The sequence below is a fragment of the Lepisosteus oculatus genome, chromosome 28, assembly GCF_040954835.1.
Source record: "Lepisosteus oculatus isolate fLepOcu1 chromosome 28, fLepOcu1.hap2, whole genome shotgun sequence".
Lineage (NCBI taxonomy): Eukaryota > Metazoa > Chordata > Actinopteri > Semionotiformes > Lepisosteidae > Lepisosteus > Lepisosteus oculatus.
Genome location: NC_090723.1, coordinates 2,265,542 through 2,282,555, shown reverse-complemented (window position 1 = coordinate 2,282,555; position 17,014 = coordinate 2,265,542). Strand labels below are relative to the sequence as shown.

Here is a 17,014-nt window from a genome sequence, read left to right as displayed (position 1 = left end):
CGATTGCTTGCCTTGTGAGAAAATGAATTTAACCCAGAGATGAGATATTGCCAAAACAAGGTGTGCTGGACTGGTATCCTAGTGTTGAAAAATGGATTATTGTTATCAGATTTTTATTCTAACCCTACAAGAAAGTACCAACGATGGTCAACGATCCGTGCCGATGGTAATCCCCGTTTTCTTAACCTTGCTTGCTGGTGAAAAGAAACAGACCACATTAGAGGCTCCAGCCTAGCGCGCACTCACTGTCGGGCGATACAGCGCTTAGATGTGAAAACAAGTAGAATTCAGTAGCTCCAAATAATTACACAATTCTTGTCTTTCTCTAATTACATAACATTCAATTGCTTTGTGCTCTGCTCTTGTCTGTGTAAAATATGCTTTCAGATTTTTACATTTTTATGCCTCCAATGACAGCATCCAGCTTGAAACACTCTGTTATAAGGGGTCCTCATGCAGTACAAAGTCCCTGATTGCTTTCCCTGCTTTGCAAACATAGCACTCACTTGGATGCACCTGCCCATTTCATAGTGAATGCTACCCACTGAACAGGAAGAAACACACAGGGCCGGAGATTATAAAGGGCACTAAACACTTCAAACTCGAGTATTCACTCGCACACTGTACACCTCGTCTGTCCTGGAGCCTGAGCAGGTTTTTCATCTTCTTGCGCTTTTCTCATGTGTTGGTGGTGAACGTGTTAGGCTATAAAGTGGTTCAGTACAACAGTGCGTGAAAGACTTTTGTCTACATCGGTCATAGTCCCAAAAGTTAGGAATGACCCACTCTGGATTGCACTAACGAAATAAGAAAGTAACTCAAATTAAAAACTGCCAGCTGTGACAAGGACAGCCCAGCACAAGTTTTTAATGTTGTCTTCAAGTGGAATTAAAAGTCTGTTTCTAAGAAGAAAAATAATCCTTTTCTTTGTTCTGCTTTTTGCTGATTTCCCTTGAAGCTGAATTAAAATATAAGTCTCGCACATCATTATACAGCTCTATACAATATACGATATATAGTTTAAAGTATACAACTGAAACCAGATGAAGTTATAATTCTTCACTGTAAGTTTAATATACTGTAAGTTTGTATACTGTGTGTTTAAGTGTTACAAAATAAAACTGTTGCTCTGAAATCCATTCAACAGAACAGAACATGTATCTGAAGGAATGATCTACACTGATGGGGCAAAAGAACTGAATCTCTTTAGTCCTGAACAAATAAAAAGGAGATGATTCAAGAATAGAAACGCTCAAAGGCAGGACAAAGCCAACTGTGTACAGTTGTACTTTTTCAGAATCAACAATAAAACACAGGATAGTAGAGGCAAGTGGAAACTCAAAACAGAATTTAACTTAAGATTGTAAACAAGTAGTGTGTCTTTATACAAAAGATTAGTGGGTCTGGAAAGTTATCCGGTTGACTATATTCTGAGATGATTAAAAAATATTTTAAGTGTTTATAATTACCAGTGTTTTAAAATCACTTTCATTTCCTGATTGGTACTAACATTCTCCCAGAAATAAGATAACCTTTCAGATATTTGCAGAGCTTAATTGAGAGAAGGAAACCTAACAGCCTTTGACTCTCATTAACTGAACAAACCAAATTGGTTAATGCAGTCTGGGACAGTAATGAACATATTTATGAGTTCTCTTGTAAAAATATAGGTTTAAAACAGATATTTGTAAGTCTTTTTTAGCTGCGCTTTAAATAATCCAGCTGCTATTTGATCTTCACTTCTAAAAACCAGGCTTTGAGGTGAATTCACAATGCTAGCCAACTAACAGACACAAAAAGCCTCTCTGTTTTTCCTTGTTTTTTTACAGATCTGGAATATGTACAGCCAGTATCAAGTATGATATGTTTTAAGAAAATTACATCACATCAAACAAACGGTATTAGTTTAGAAAAAATAAGTAAGTCTCCTTTGAGGCAATGTTTCCAAACATATCCTGTCTCGAAGTGTCCAGTTTGTAGTCCCTTTCCCAGACTGAAAGGTATTGTGGTGCTTTGAGGAACCACCAAACTGGTGCTTTGGAATATCATGATACTGCCTAGAAATATACTGTCAACACTGACCAGACAGAAACATTCAACCAGATATTGAGAATTCCAAAATATTTATTCAGAAAAAGAAGGAAAGTTTTAAAAATAGAATAGTCCAATTTCCAAAACATTTGTGACAGTAAGAGCAACATAAAACATCAACCCAAATGGCAATGCTGACCTCTAATGGAGATTTTAAATCACTACAGATAAAACAACATAGAGGATAAAACACAATGTCCAACTGAACCACTTTACCACGGGTGTACCACTTCAGTACAGGAGGGCTGGAATCCAGCAGGTATTTATCATCTAAAGAACATTGAAAAGATCTTAAATTGAACAGGTTAAGCCAATAATTAAATAACTGGACTGAGACTGGTTTGTAAAGATACCAACCAGATCAGTCTGTGCAACATCTTTTGACATCATTTTCTGCTGCATATATTTTTAGCTAGAACCTGACAGTGCATTTAGAAAGTGCCCCTGTGCATTAAAGAAAAACTTCAGCTTTTTTACAGTATTAGTCTAACTTTTCTCATAGCATGCAAAAACCTAAAATCCCTTTTCCCCATGGCTGAAGTTGGAAATGATTCACAGTTTAATCAAATTCAGACCGGTCCCTCAAAACTTCTGCATTGCTTTGAAGCTCTGACAGACATAAAACACATCAACTGAATTATATGGAGGTTTTTCCAATACGTTGGCCAGTCTTTTCGTCCTGGTGTCCTTAAAAGAGTATCTATACTTCACAGAAACGTTTGAAATGTAGCCTTTGTAGAATTCTATACAAAACTGTCCAGTACAGATTAAAAAAAGCAGATCAAGAATTGAAATCTGCAAACTGTCATTAAAATATTAAAACTATAATAAGAGATTAAAAAAATGACAGTAGGTGCAATTAAACTTGCATTGTTTCTTTCCCACTACAGTTCATAACCCGTGTTGACACAGAACCGTGATGAAAAGCCTTTTACCCACAATCCCATCCAGCTCCTTTGTTAAGAGAGGAGCTGCTTCAGGCTGAACAAGAGGAGGCCTCCAATACCGGTCGCCGTGGCAATCGCAAGGGCCCTGACCAACAGGAAGTCCATGGAGTCCTCCAGCTGAGCATGCAGCCGCAGAACCTGCCTGTGGGTGTCCTCCCGGCTACCTGAGTTATCCACCACGTGACTGGCCAGTCCCCGCTTCTCGTTCAGAGGCATCTGGGAGGCGATGCGCATCTCGGCCTGCTCCTGTGTGAGCCTGTCCCTCTGCATCAGCCGAGACAACTGGGTGGCCGGGTCACTGTGGAAGGAAAGATGTCAGAGATGGACTATTAACTGTGTGTCAGCTCATACGTGCCTGAAAAGGTCAAGCCTGAGAAGCTGCAAGATTACGAAATATGGGACTTGTCACTTTAACTACCTGAAAAAATACAGCATTCACAGTATTCAGGTTAAAAAGTAATTCATGTAAGCAGCAGAAAATGTCTATTAAATTATACAGTATTGATATTAATAATATGTGTAGTAGTATTATTCTACTACTACTGCTAATAATAATAATAATAATAATAATAATAATAATAATACCATTCTACTATAGCTTTATGTAGCTATTGTGCTGCGGTAGCTCTAAGACATTCTAAAAACGTCAGGTTTGGAGGAGTTTGCTGGGTAGCCATCACTCCAAGTGAAGCTTAAAAGGGTGAAAGTTGCAGTGAATAAAACTGAAGACCTTCTCTACTCCTGTGTCCTGTCCTGTGTCATCGCATCAGTATGTCACCACAACATAATGAAAATGCTTTTACTAATCTAATATTGGGAACGATATTCAACCATTCCTAAATCCCAGTATCCACATTCACAGGCAGAAGGACAGCTCAGCAGACCGGGGGTTTGTGAAGAAACACACGAGGATCACAACTCAAACGCAGACAGACTTGCTGCTACACCAGCTCTGCCCAGTGCCTGGCGAGAGCTGCGGGTTACCCACCAGTACACCACCACCGTGTGCTTCAGGAAGCGGGTGAGCCGGCGCATCTCAAAGAGCAGGGGCACATCCAGGATGACATAGCGGTACCCTGGCGGAGAGGAAGGGGAGTCAGGCGGTGGGGTACACTTCCACGCTCTGCATGCCTTTGAGAACGTGCAAGGCTGGTGCCTACTCAAGAACCGACAACTCCATTATTGTGGCCAATTAAACTCTGGCAATTAGCATATAATTACTATAAGAGAATCAGGGGTATTCTCTGTTTGGTACAGCATTCATTACATGTCAAAACATTCAACTCAAACACCAATATACACCAAATAAAAGAACACTTAAAACACAAAAGGTGACCTCGTACAGAAACAAGGAGGCAACTACAACTTGAATTCTGCAGATCATCTTTTTTTCCCCATAATGCAGGCTCATCATCTCAAGTTGCTACTTTGTTCTTCAGTTAAAAAGGAGCACAATAGAAAAACTTATTTTTAAGTACCTTTACAAACTAAAGGCACATTTAGAACCTTACAGATTAGGTTTCATCCCTACCTCACATCTAGCATTGTGATCTCCGGATGCTCAATGCTAAACTGTTTTTTCATGACTGCAATCCCTGAGTACACATGTGTTCTAAATACTGATTTTCTGTCTACAAACACTGTTTCCTGCACTGTGAAAGAAATTATACTATACATGACACACTTGACTGCAAAGACAATCAATAATGAACAGTACAGTCGTAAACTATGCAAAACAAAGTTGTGCGTGTGAGTGAAAAGTAACTGAATTGATGTCTCAGGGGCATCTCAAACAAGTACTGAGCTTGAAGTATAAGAATTGACAATGTGGATCAAATTCGTATTTAATTCTGGTAATTGTAATTTTAAGCATTTGGGCAAATTCCAGACTCGATGTCCCTGCATTTGACGCTTTAACATAAACACACAAAAAAGTTTTACATGAGTGAAGACAATTCCTCAAATCTTGGTTGCTTGGTTACAAGAAATGAATGGATCAAAGTAGCTCATTCAGTCATTTCTTGAAAGTCCTAAAGAGCAGCTTGTCCAAGCTGTGTTCAGAGCACATAAGGCAACAATCAGGTCAAAAGCACCAGGAGGAAAATATCCGAAAACAGAACATTCAGAGCTGGGAGATCCAACACTATGGAATACAAACCCTGAGACTTGAGAGGAATGAACTCGATGAGTGAGCGTCTAACAGGGCCGAGGTAGCATGATGAATAAATTGGCAGCAGGTGGTTTTGATAATCTACCACTTTTTGTCCATATGGCTTCAGTTTCAGACCATGTACTGACGTGGCCAGTGACCGCAGGGATGAGGGCTGGAGAGCAGGCATTCTCAAAGGGTATTACACCAGGAATGTGAGGACTTGATTTCAAGCCAGGTGAAGGCAGTAATGTTTTCAGATGTTAAAGCAGCAGGAAGAGCTCTCACCTCTCAGGAAATACCCCACAATCTGTTTCAGCATGACCTTCTGGATCTCAGGGTGGGTGAGGGAGTTGAGCAGCCTGCGTTTCTCTGGGTTGGAGAAGATTATGTGACCCAGTTTTTCACGGTCGATCTCCCCATTCTCCAGCAGGATCTCAGAGCCAAAGTGCTGCACTATCCTCTGGTAGGCTGGGCTGTGGAGCTCCACCACTAGTGCCGAAAGGACACCAGTAAGACGATGGCACAACATCTCACAAGACACACTGCACATAACACACTGCCCCTTATCCAAGAGAGTACAGTAGGGTCCCGATAGCTGCACATTTAACATTCACAAACTTGATCAGTCATGATTCGATCTGTCCAACGGGTTCTTTAATGAAAGAGCAGAGTGGGATGAAACTCAGATGAAGGCTGTGAAACAGACTAGTATTGTGAGTTGAATCAAGCTACTGAGTGAGACTCTCCCAGTCTACTGCCTACAATATGTACCCACTTCCCAACACCTGCATCTCAGCATGCTCCTGTTTTTGTGTTGTATTGACAGTGCAGACTGGATGCATAGAAGGGATGCCTGTTCTTCATTACTCTGCTCTCCTCCCCACAGAGAGCTGGTGCGTGGGGAGAGTAATGGCGCACTATGGCTGCCGTCGCATCATCCAGGTGGGGCTGCACACTGGTGGTGGTGAAGGGGAGTCCCCATTACCTGTAAAGCGCTTTGAGTGGAGTGTCCACAAAAGCGCTATATAACTGTAAGCCATTATTATTATTATTATTTGAAGTAATAACTATAAGTTTACATGATTACTGCTGTTCGTTTTAGTTGATCAATGGTATTGAAATTAACCTAAAGCCAATGCACTAATACTTTAATTATCATGTAAGGGACGGTCACTTATGTCTTTTAACCATACACACTACATAACAGAGTACATTTATGGAAAGTTAAAGGGATGGACTTTGTTATATGAGAATTTGGCTCTTTGTAATGGATCTCTGTTTCGAACCCTCAAGAATGTCGAGACCCTGCTGTCATTCACATTATCAGGAAGAAAATGATGGTGCATGCTGATTAAGTGGCACTAAAAGAATGGCTGCTGTGTTCCCCTCTAGAAAATAGTGAACTTCAGCATTCAGTGTTTAGTAGGGACAGGATATTATCCTGAAACTCTTTAGCATCCTTGGTAAAATAAGCAATAAAAATTGGACAGCATGACAAGCCTGGAGCTAAAATATCTGCACATTATGAGCAATTTGTTCAAAGTGTCAAAGAAGACTAGTGTCTTCTATTATTTATAACAACTTTGAGATTTATTTAATGTGATACCTCAGTTAACAATACAGCTGTTTTCAGTACACTGTTAATAACACTAAAAATACTGCAAGAGTAAGCCTTAGTGACTTATTTGAGAAGTTAAGCAACAGACTGTGAAACAGGTCCGCTGGTACTGACAGTCCACTGACCTCAGCCTCTGTGGCATAAAATTGTCAGGAGAGAAAAACATTGAAAATTACCACAGTGGGTCTTTGGTGTGGGATAGAACTTGTTAACATGTGCTCACTGGTCCACTTGACTAACCTCTATGGCTTGATTTAAGAAGACAGTGGAAAGCTAAACTAAATAAAATTGTATCTGTGATTTGATAGAATGTACTAAAGCAATAGGATGATCTGTGGCTTAAGACTATGCTTTTTATGCTAATGTAAGTATGAAATAGGTTGTTTTGTTTGAAAACCAACTGAGTGTAAATGAGACACACCTGGCTTAATTAGATAATTGGCATTCAGTGTGAGTGAGATTCCACATGAGGAAAAGAGCAAATCAGATGGGCTCTGTGTGTAACTGGCCACACCCATGGATTAGATTAGCTGGTGTACAACAGCAGGCAGGAGGTAAAGTGGAACTAGTCTGTCTGAACTCCTGTAGGAAAGAAAGAGAGTGAGTGCTCAGACGGGACTACAGAGTCTAAGGAGCACAGGGGAGGTCCTATGGGCTCCAGTGCTTTAATACCAGCAGACAGGCCTGCAGTCTCTGTGGTAGAGAGGGGTTGGATAGGTAAGGGAGCAAAGGAGTTGAAAAGAATCCAATTAGGGAAAGATGATTAGTGAAAGAAAGATACACTGTGATTTGTAGCTCAAATAGCATCACCAAAAAAAGTTTTTGTGAGTACGCATAACCTGTGACTCAGATCACTGAAACCAAAGTTACATCCCCAGTGAGGGCTGTGTTTCCAAAGTACCTTGTCTGGCCACCACATCAGCGTCAATGACCGGGCAGCCGAGCTCCTTTAGGGCTGAGGACACAGTGCTCTTCCCTGAGGCAATCCCTCCGGTCAGCCCCACCAGGAACATCCTGCACAGACAGACAGACAGGGTACAGACACAAGCCAGACCACGGCAGGAAACACAGCCGCTTTAGGAACTTGATTCAGGTGTGTAATACCCTGAAAGGCACCGAGCAAGCATTCTCGGCAGACTCCTTCAAGCTCAGCCACGACTCAAGACCCAAGGTCACACGTAGGAAACACATTTAGGGCCATTGAAGCCTGAAAACCTTTTGATTAATTTATTGCGATTTCACTTCGAGCTGCATGATTACCAAGAACATACGGAAGTGGAAGGAAATTAAATGTTGAGTCAATTTTTAATGAATGCACTGGAAAAAAATACCTATTTTATTTTAAAAAATGAACAAATGTGCTCCTGCAGGATCTTTGATGAGCCAGAAATGCAGCATTTCAAGCTGTTGTATAGACAGTCTTTTAGACACAAGAATAGAAAACAGGAAATCTTCTATTACACAGGATCAGAACTGGGACTTCTGGTATTAAAAACATACTTGTGTGCAGACTTACAAAAACAGATAAAAGGCAACATATGCAGAGTCCAAGAGTCCATAAAATATTAAATACATTTTAGTGTGTTAGACTTTATCCGTTATTTATTTTTTCTAATTAACACTCGATAAGCTGAAGGTCTTGGGATCACTTTACAGTTCCATAGTGTTCACAGTTACATCTGTATGCTCATATTTACATCCCATTTTAACATTCATTACAGAATCAAGGCAAATGGGGAACTGCAATACTACCACAAAGCAATATATATATATACTTATCTATGAAGATAATATCTGTAGTAAAGTATTATTACATTGAATCAAGATGTAAATAACTGTCTCAGGGATAAGAAGTCCATACTTGCATCTGTAACTATAAGTACCCTACAGTATTTTCTCAAATACGTGTTTTCTCAAAGCTCATTTCCAGGGTGAATCAGTTGGCCCTGGTTAATCTATTTGTGAAATACGAAATTTTAAAGGACAATAAAGATACAAAAAGATGTCTCATATAATTACTTTAAGGGTCCCTCAGACGCTTTTGGTAAAATACTGTACGTATGTTACAGTATATGAACAGTTTTCTTGAAGTGCTTCTGAAGCAGTATAATGTCTCCAAATGTTCACGTTACTGTTCCGCATCTTTTATTTTACATGAATATCTGTTATTTTATTTTAATTTATTTAAAATACACATATATACGTTCTTCATTTTTAAAGGCGTTAAAACGCCAGTCCAATCGTTTAGACCAGGCTTTATAAAATATGAATAATACAGTGACGTAGTATTTCCTCTAGGAGGCAAAGGAACAAGTAATACTAATAGGTTTATTCCATGCTGAAGGAGGAATAATTTATTCCATTTCCTCTAGGAGGTGCGCGTACAGACCAACTCTAAACTCCTGCGCCCTGCGGGATAAAGAGGGTTTATTGCAAGTGCTTTCATTTAAAACTGCATTGTTGTTTTAGTTGGGCAAAATACTTTTTTTTTTATTTAGTTCTGTTGTTAATACACCTGAACGGCGCTACCTTCCTACCAAAGCATTTTACTCAGCCGTGATCCGATTATGTAAACGCGAAAGTCTCAAACCACGTCGCTAATCCACACGACATGTGATAGTATCCCTGATACACAACACACTTTTCGGCACACATACAGTATGCAATTAAGGTACTAATGTGTGGATATCGATTATACGGCTGTGGATAGAGAGAGGATTTCTGTTTGCAGCAATTGTTATTTCAAATAAACAGTACCGGTTTTTCACCTTTGAGAACGGCAAGGTGAACTACTGTATAAACCCCTTGTTCATTTTTAACACAACAGCTTCGAGCCACAAGAGTGTGGTGTCACTTGTAGCTTCGCTGTCACGTCCTCCACCAGATGACAGGACACGAGGACGAAAATAAACACAATTATTTTAGAAGGGACACTTGAACGAGTTCGGTACAAATCACGACGATACAGAAGAAACTTTCGGAAAAGTCTGTACCAGTACTGTACTCGGAACTCACAGGATTTCATGCGAGTACTTCCAACAAATCCCATGCAAATCTGCAGGGGAAAGATGTTCATATTTGTCCTTGGTAATGCATTGCTCCTCGCCACATAGGATGCAACATGTAACAGAAGGGATTCATGTCCAAAAGAATGTATTTGGAAAATCTGTAAATCAGAACACATTTTAATGAAAGCCCAGCAGCGTTAGCTCAGTCTGGAGAGCTGCAAATAAGTTCACGACGGAAGGTTTAACAAACAGTTCGCTGTTTTTTTTTTTCACCCTATTTCCATGGCAGCGGATGGGAAGCAACAAAACGGGTCTGCACGTAAAACGTGTATGGTACTTACTTTCGGCTTGGCGAAGGTTTCTTTTAGAGCTGTCCTCCGGTTGTGCTCTTCCCCGGAAATTATTCAGGCAATGCGTAAGGGCTGCCCGAGCAGCGTCCCAGGACCCCGCAGAGCCAAGATGGCTGCGCCCCGAGGAGCTGCCGGGGAGTTCGAGAGCTGGCTGGGGAGTCGGTTGGACGCGTTAGAGGTGGATCGCGATGTTTATGGCGTGTACATCCTCGGGGTGCTGCAGGAAGAAGAGAGCGAAGAGGAGAAGATGGATGCTCTCCGGGGCATTCTCTCCGCGTTTCTGGTGAGCTCTTGCCCGGGTGTCTCGACTTGGTCGCGGCATGGGTTGCATTCCTTAGCTCCTGACACTCTCGGTGAGGGTTAGGGTTTTATCTTTTATGTGGCAAGTAGTTCATGTTTTTTTTACTTATTTAAATAATATCTTGCCCAAGATAAATGAGGTCATTTGTACTAAATCTAGGGTTTGATTTTTTTTTTCAACCATACAATCGCAACTTCTGCTCCGAGAGCCGCTGAAGAAATTGCCATGCTTCTTTTATTGCTTCGTGGTTGCGCACGTTAAACGGAATTCACATTTGGCATACTCAAATTTGCCTTCAGTTGAGCTGTGCAGAGCTGATATCGATTGTACGCACGCTTCAATTTATGTTGACTGCACTCCCTGTTGAGTGAAAGAGGACTACAATAGAAAATCGTGTCTCGTTTTCACAAACGGAACTGTATGCTCCACCTGTGGCAGCAGCAACCCGTTGACGTGCTGAGCAAGATGGTTTATGAATATTCCAGAGTATATTTGTTATTGCCGTGTCATCAGACAAGTTGTGGACGAGACGTGTTTTCACGGCCTGAAACAGTCCAGTGTTGGTGTTCAACAGTTCAGGTCATTAAAGGTCTTGGCTCAGTCACATTTCGTTCGATGGTATCATTGATTTATGTGTTAGGCCTTGCTATCTATATTTAGATAAAAACAAGCTGCATTCCTCCTCTGCCTATTACTGAGTCAGTTCTGCGATCTGTGCTATAGTTAGACTATCTGAACACCCATACCTATGGAGTGATGTTAGTGTACAAACTAGCAGCGTCCGTTATGTAGGATCTTTCTGATACAAAACTAGTCTTTGGGGGTCACGTTTTGCTTTGGGTTTGAGTTTATGTTACTAATGAACTAGAAAAAGGTTAATTACAAGTTTAAAGGTAAAAAAAGAACTAGTTGTTTATTCTTATCCACTCTATAAAGAGTTCTAGCACAAATCATGTTAGAAAAATTGAGAAGAATTATTTGTGCTCTTCAAATTGGATCTAAAATCTTTATTTCTGTTAAGTGAATCGCATGCAATTCTTGAATTTCTTTCCTGAAATGGGAATATGTTGTATAATGCATTTCTTTATTAATGTCCAGTTATTCCCTTTCTGTAGGAAGAAGATGCGTTAGAAAACGTGTGCCGAGAAATCGTTAAACACTGGACAGAGAGCAGCGCGCTGTCAGCAGCCGAGAACAAATCTTCAGATGGTATTGGTCGTTCCAGTGTACTGTGCCAGAGTCATTGAATACCTTTTTTCTCTCGACAAGATCAGAAATGTTTATGAATCAGTTCATTCAGGCAGTGTCCCTCTTTTTCTCTGTTGCTCCTGGACAATTCCACCTTGTTTTGTTTGTAAAACAGTACTAATGTGCTTTTAGTCGAAACCTGTCTTATGACGGCTTTGAAGACATTCGAGTAGGGAGCTGCCTCAGCATGCATAGGCTGCAAAGGAACAGGTAGAGGGTATTTCCATGCTGAACGGTAAAGAAAAGAAAAACAATGTTTGATTTGGAGCCTTCTTCAGGTGTCATATGAGAGCTTTGCATTCTAATAAAGTTTAATTATTTGCATGTGCATGTCTTTAAATATTTACCGAATCTGTTTCTACAGTTCTGGCTTCAGGAGCCAACAAAAAGAAACAAAATAACACCTCTCACCCCCAGAAATGAGAAATTAAAGATTAATTGGTTAGGCAAGGTAATAGTAATTGCTTAGCACTCCTAGTGTGAAGTTCTGTCCGCTGATAGGGCACCTATTCCACTGCTCATCAGCATAATGTCCTTCAAATTCTGTCTCCGTACCCTTTTATTAAATTCTAATTTTTAATTGTGAATAGTAGCATAAGCAAAAACCAAATTGAAAAATGCAAAGGGTTGCAGACTTGTCTTTTTTTCCATCAAGCTATCTAGTACTTAATACTGTTTTTTGCTCCATAAAATATTAAGTTGGTGTTACTGTACTTGTGATTTGCAGGTGCATTGCCTGCAAGATATACATGAACCACATGGAAGGAATGTCTAAATAATTCGTTTAATTATGTAACCCGGAGCAAGATCCATAAAATGCTGCTCTAACTCATTAAAACTAAATCATTGTATACATTTATATTGGGGACTGTAATAATCAAGAAAATAGAAGGGAAATGCAGAATACATCCAGCTTTACGGACTTTTGCGTTTCATGCTAGTGGAGCTGTCAATCACCCGATGGAGCCAGGCACTGCGTAAGCCATCGGGCACAACTGCAGTCCCAGGCTGCCACTGGAGGGTATGTGTTACAGGTCAGTTTTAATCATCCATACCTTGTCTGCAGAGCTGCAAGCGATTGCCGACATGATTGAGAAACAGGCACAGATCGTGGTCAAGCAGAGAGAAGTGTCGGAAGAGGAGAAGAAAAGGAAGCAGGCTCTTCTCGCCCAGTACAGCAACATCACAGACGATGAGGAATATCCTTTAGCCCCACATGATAGCATTTTTCTATGCTGGCCTGTGAATCCAGAGCTTCTCAGCTTTTCTTCGTGTTTTCAGACTTGCATTCCAACAGGAACTAAAAACAAAGGTGCAAAGACATGAACCTCTGCAGGAGCTGTGTGTTCAGATTGGGCTCTTGATCAGAGCTCTTACAGTGGAGCAAAATGATACAGACTTGCAGCTTAGAACTGAAAAGTGAAGTGTTCAGTTTTGGCCCTTTTGGAAAGAATCTAGAGCATGAGAGGTTACAAACGAGATGAGGCCATTCAGCCCATCGAGTTAATAGTTAATTGATCCCAAGATCTCATCCAGCTGATATGTAAGGGGAAACAAGGTACCAGCTTCAACATCTTTCACACTTTCACAACGCTTTCGATAAAGAAAGTGCCTCTTGTTCTCTGTGCTAAGTGGTCATCCTTGTGTCCTCTGGTTGGTGTTTCACCCCTCCCATCTGACAACTGTGTACAGTCCAAGTGTGTCTATCAACACATCAAGACTGCCATTTGTTAGATGATTTTTTTTATTTCGTCATAATAAATCTGATGATTATTATATTGTAATTTCCAGTATTTGTGTAGTGAAGTCTTCCCAGGTCAATCATTTCAAATCCAGCAATGTTATACCTGAAAAATGAAACCACAGTTCATTTAAAACTCTGCTTTATGGTTCTAGGTCTGTCTCACACTTTGAGTTAACGCAGTACATTCTTCCATTTCATGTCTTAGGCTGTGAAATGTTCATTTTCACCATTTAAAATAAATTAAGAGGTTGGATCTGTACTTTAAAATGGAAAATGCGTCAGAATGTACTAAATCCTTCCATTCGTTTCTTTAACATTACCACTGAAGCTGCAGAAGAGGAGGAGACTGGAGCAGCTTCCACTTTTGACAGCAACAAATGTATCCTTTTCAGCTTTCGTGTCTTTGAAAGTCTTCACGCGGATTTACCGCAGTATTGATTTCAGGAGCAGTGCCTCTGAAGGGAATGATTAGGATGTACGTAGGGAAATGAGGTTAGGAAACTCTGTGGCTCGAGTGTCAAAAGGCTTTTATTTGAAAGACAACCCAGAGAGACTTTCATGTCTCTTGCATAGATGTACAAGAAGCCAAATGCAGAAGATACTGCAAGCCACTAGTTTCAATGACTAGTCCAGTAAGTTGACGATGTCTTCATTGGGCACAGACTGCTGTGATAATACTGCAGTTAAAGACAGATGACCTGGCAGAGGAAGAGTAAGTATTCCTTAACAAGAGATTCAGCCCTGTTTAAGAACACCAACCTGGTAGACGTAATGAATGCAAAGAAGCAGGAGAGGGAAAAAGCCCGGGAAGACTCCCAGAAGAAGAGAGAGCAGGACAAGGTGCAGAGGGAGAAGGATAAACTTGCCAAGCAGGAGAGGAAGGAGAAGGAAAAGAAGCGGACACAGAAAGGAGAACGGAAGAGATAAGAATCTGGCTTTTGGATTTGATCCTGAATACAACGGCACATTTTCTGTCAGGACGCAGCTGAGCTTTTAACTCCTTGGATTTGTGTTTCATTCAACCAAAAAAAAACAATCCTGACCAATTGCATTTGCCTTCAGAGCTTAGGCTATTTCGCCTGTTTTCATTTTCCCATTGGAGTTAGTAGTAAGCAAAAAAAAAACTTTGATTGTTTGAAATCTATTAGGAAATAAAGCAGAAATACACAAAAGCCTTAAAACATGCCAACAGATATTTATTTAGGACAGCCAGTGACCCCATAAAAGAAATTAGTTGGAAATCTGAAAAGGCTCTCTGTGCATTTGGTTAAAGTGGTTTTGCAATAAAAAACATTGTGGTTTGTATATTGAATATTTAGATAATGGAAGGTTGTTTTTCCTCACCACTTTGAAAATTCAAATGATTGGTAGTGAAATGGAAAATAGTTTTTTCCCAGAAAGTTAGTTTTTAAAAGCTCAGGTGAACTGGGGAGAACTGAACAGGTCAAAGACAACACAGGGGAGTTAATACAGGTGATAAAGTGGAATAAGTTAAAAATTAATGCTGCTTTATTTTGCTTACATTTCAGTCAGTTTATGGGTAAGGAATAATGCACATCTGAATTAGAACTTTTAGGTCTTGAAAGTGATCAATATTTATGTCATCAAGTCATGCTAAGTTTTCAGTTGATTTCTTTAAATTGTTAAAAAGGATAGGTTTTAGAATACCCTCAGATCAAATACTGTTACATTTTCCATGGTTTCTCTCAGTAGATTGCTATATAAAGTTGGGATGTTTGATGTCCAGGCTCAAATAAATGATTGGCTGAAATATTCAAATTACAGATATCACCTGCATATCTTCTGGCTACTGAATATCTGCAAGGTCTCCAAATCAGCTGCTGTAATTACAACACATTTGTGTTGTATTGTAAATACTTTAGATAATTTCTGCAAGCTTTTTTTATTCACTATGCCAAAATTTGACTGAAAAGAAATTTCATACACCCAAAGAAAGATTTATCCCACCTGGAAGAGAAGAGTTTTTTGTTCAGAAATCTTGCATTTTTACAGAAGCGAAGTGTACGTTTACTGCTGTAATTGATAGGAAACACCTTATGATTTTGCAACAATATATTAAATTGGACACATAAGGTTTTGGTTTAAACTTTTTTTAAAATAAAGATGTAAGTACTGGGAAGCTTTTGGTCTGTTCATATAATAGCCTAAGTATTATTATAGTCATCATTTAAGCACTAACCAAGGACAAAATCAATTTAAAGGTTCACGAATGAAGAAATAGCTGCACATCAGACATTAATTTATTGTAAAGCATCCATTATAATGCCATTTTATATTTTTAGTAAAAAATGTATAAAGTATTTTACTTAGCATATTATCTTAATCTAACATTTTTGTAATGAAAATAGAGGGAGAGGTGTCAAGTTTTTTACTATCAGTAGCTAGTAACAAGGGTCGTAGGTTTGGCAATGTTAGTTTCAGCATTATTTGATTTAAGCAATTCTAGGACAATTAAAGTCTCTGTGAACCTCAGTTATACATATAGAAAATCACTGAATTGCAGACATCCCTAGTGAATGCTAACAATTTAAATAGACTAGACTATTGACCCTGAGGGGCATTTTTGCTTTTAAATGTTTATATGGCTTTTGGGAAAAAAAAACACATCCTTGGTCTTTCACTGTCTCTGTCTTTTTGAATTTAAGAAGTCTGATCTGCACTTCCATCAAAATATACACAATTCCTCAACTCTACTACCTCTGTTGCAAAGGTTTCCACATGTAAGACACCACAAATATTTTGCAAATGTCCAGATTTACCAGGTTTCATGAATTATGTTATGAAGAAGAAGAGATATAAAATAGCCAGTCCTCAACAGCAAATTAGAATGTTCTTTTACGTAATGAATTTAACAGACTGATTTTCAAGGGTTTAATTCCAATGCAAACATATTTGCTTCCTGTGCTGTGACAGTTTTATGTTCAATAAAGGCAGCAAGAAACAATGTAGATGTCCAATAGAAGTTTTCTTTGAAAATTACTCTGTTTATTTGGCAATGGTAGAGTCCTGTTAATAAAACAGCACATGATCAATCATTACATTGTTTTACCTATGGTTTAACTTACTGTGGCATCATTATCATCTTATATTTGTCTCCAGAGGTAATCATACCTTTGATGATCTGTAAACTTGATGAATGAATGTAGCAGTTTTGGGCCAAAATTACCCCGCAAGCACAAGTAACCCTATTCATATGGAAGTCAATTTAGTTTCAAATTAATGTTATTTTCTTTTTATGTTGAAGTCAGATTGATATGAAATTGCTCTTTACTAAGAGAGTTATGCTATTAATTTATTCAGTGTACATTTTAATTGACTTTTTCAATATATTTTCAAATAGGTATTACACTACAGTTGAGAATGTTCTGTCTGCTACTGTATTAAGGGACCTAATCCAAGTACCATGTAAGTTTTTTTTTTTCATTTTACTGATTTCATTTGTTCTGGATAGTCATTAAATAAGACCAGGACACAAAATCCAACATAATCAACAACCTAATTTATTTACATATTTAACAAAGACTATGGCTACTG

At 39.2% G+C, this 17,014-nt stretch overlaps 2 protein-coding genes across 2 annotated transcripts; one reads left to right on the top strand and one right to left on the bottom strand.

Annotated features, from left to right (window-relative positions):
• Window positions 1–2,104: 2,104 nt before the first annotated feature.
• dcakd (dephospho-CoA kinase domain containing) lies at window positions 2,105–10,247 on the bottom strand. Its single transcript, XM_006638105.3, has 5 exons — window positions 10,158–10,247; window positions 7,710–7,822; window positions 5,476–5,679; window positions 4,027–4,114; window positions 2,105–3,336 (listed from the first exon to the last, which is right to left on the bottom strand). The coding sequence occupies exons 2-5, from the start codon at window positions 7,819–7,821 to the stop codon at window positions 3,051–3,053; spliced, it is 690 nt and encodes a 229-aa protein (XP_006638168.1). The 5' UTR covers window position 7,822; window positions 10,158–10,247; the 3' UTR covers window positions 2,105–3,050.
• Window positions 10,228–16,424, top strand: ccdc43 (coiled-coil domain containing 43). Its single transcript, XM_015362027.2, has 5 exons — window positions 10,228–10,449; window positions 11,583–11,676; window positions 12,782–12,914; window positions 13,783–13,838; window positions 14,199–16,424. Exons 1-5 carry the CDS (start codon window positions 10,228–10,230, stop codon window positions 14,384–14,386), a joined length of 693 nt encoding a protein of 230 aa, XP_015217513.1. The 3' UTR covers window positions 14,387–16,424.
• Window positions 16,425–17,014: the final 590 nt, after the last annotated feature.

Coding starts and splice junctions, on each gene's coding strand:
- ccdc43 (XM_015362027.2), top strand. CDS start 10,228: ATGCGTAAGGGCTGCCCGAGCAGCGTCCCAGGACCCCGCAGAGCCAAG. Junction 10,450..11,582: donor GCATTCTCTCCGCGTTTCTG/GTGAGCTCTTGC, acceptor CCCTTTCTGTAG/GAAGAAGATGCGTTAGAAAA. Junction 12,915..13,782: donor AACATCACAGACGATGAGGA/ATATCCTTTAGC, acceptor TAACATTACCAC/TGAAGCTGCAGAAGAGGAGG.
- dcakd (XM_006638105.3), bottom strand. CDS start 7,821: ATGTTCCTGGTGGGGCTGACCGGAGGGATTGCCTCAGGGAAGAGCACT. Junction 4,115..5,475: donor TGTGGGGTATTTCCTGAGAG/GTGAGAGCTCTT, acceptor CCTCTCCGCCAG/GGTACCGCTATGTCATCCTG. Junction 3,337..4,026: donor CACACGGTGGTGGTGTACTG/GTGGGTAACCCG, acceptor TTCCTTCCACAG/TGACCCGGCCACCCAGTTGT.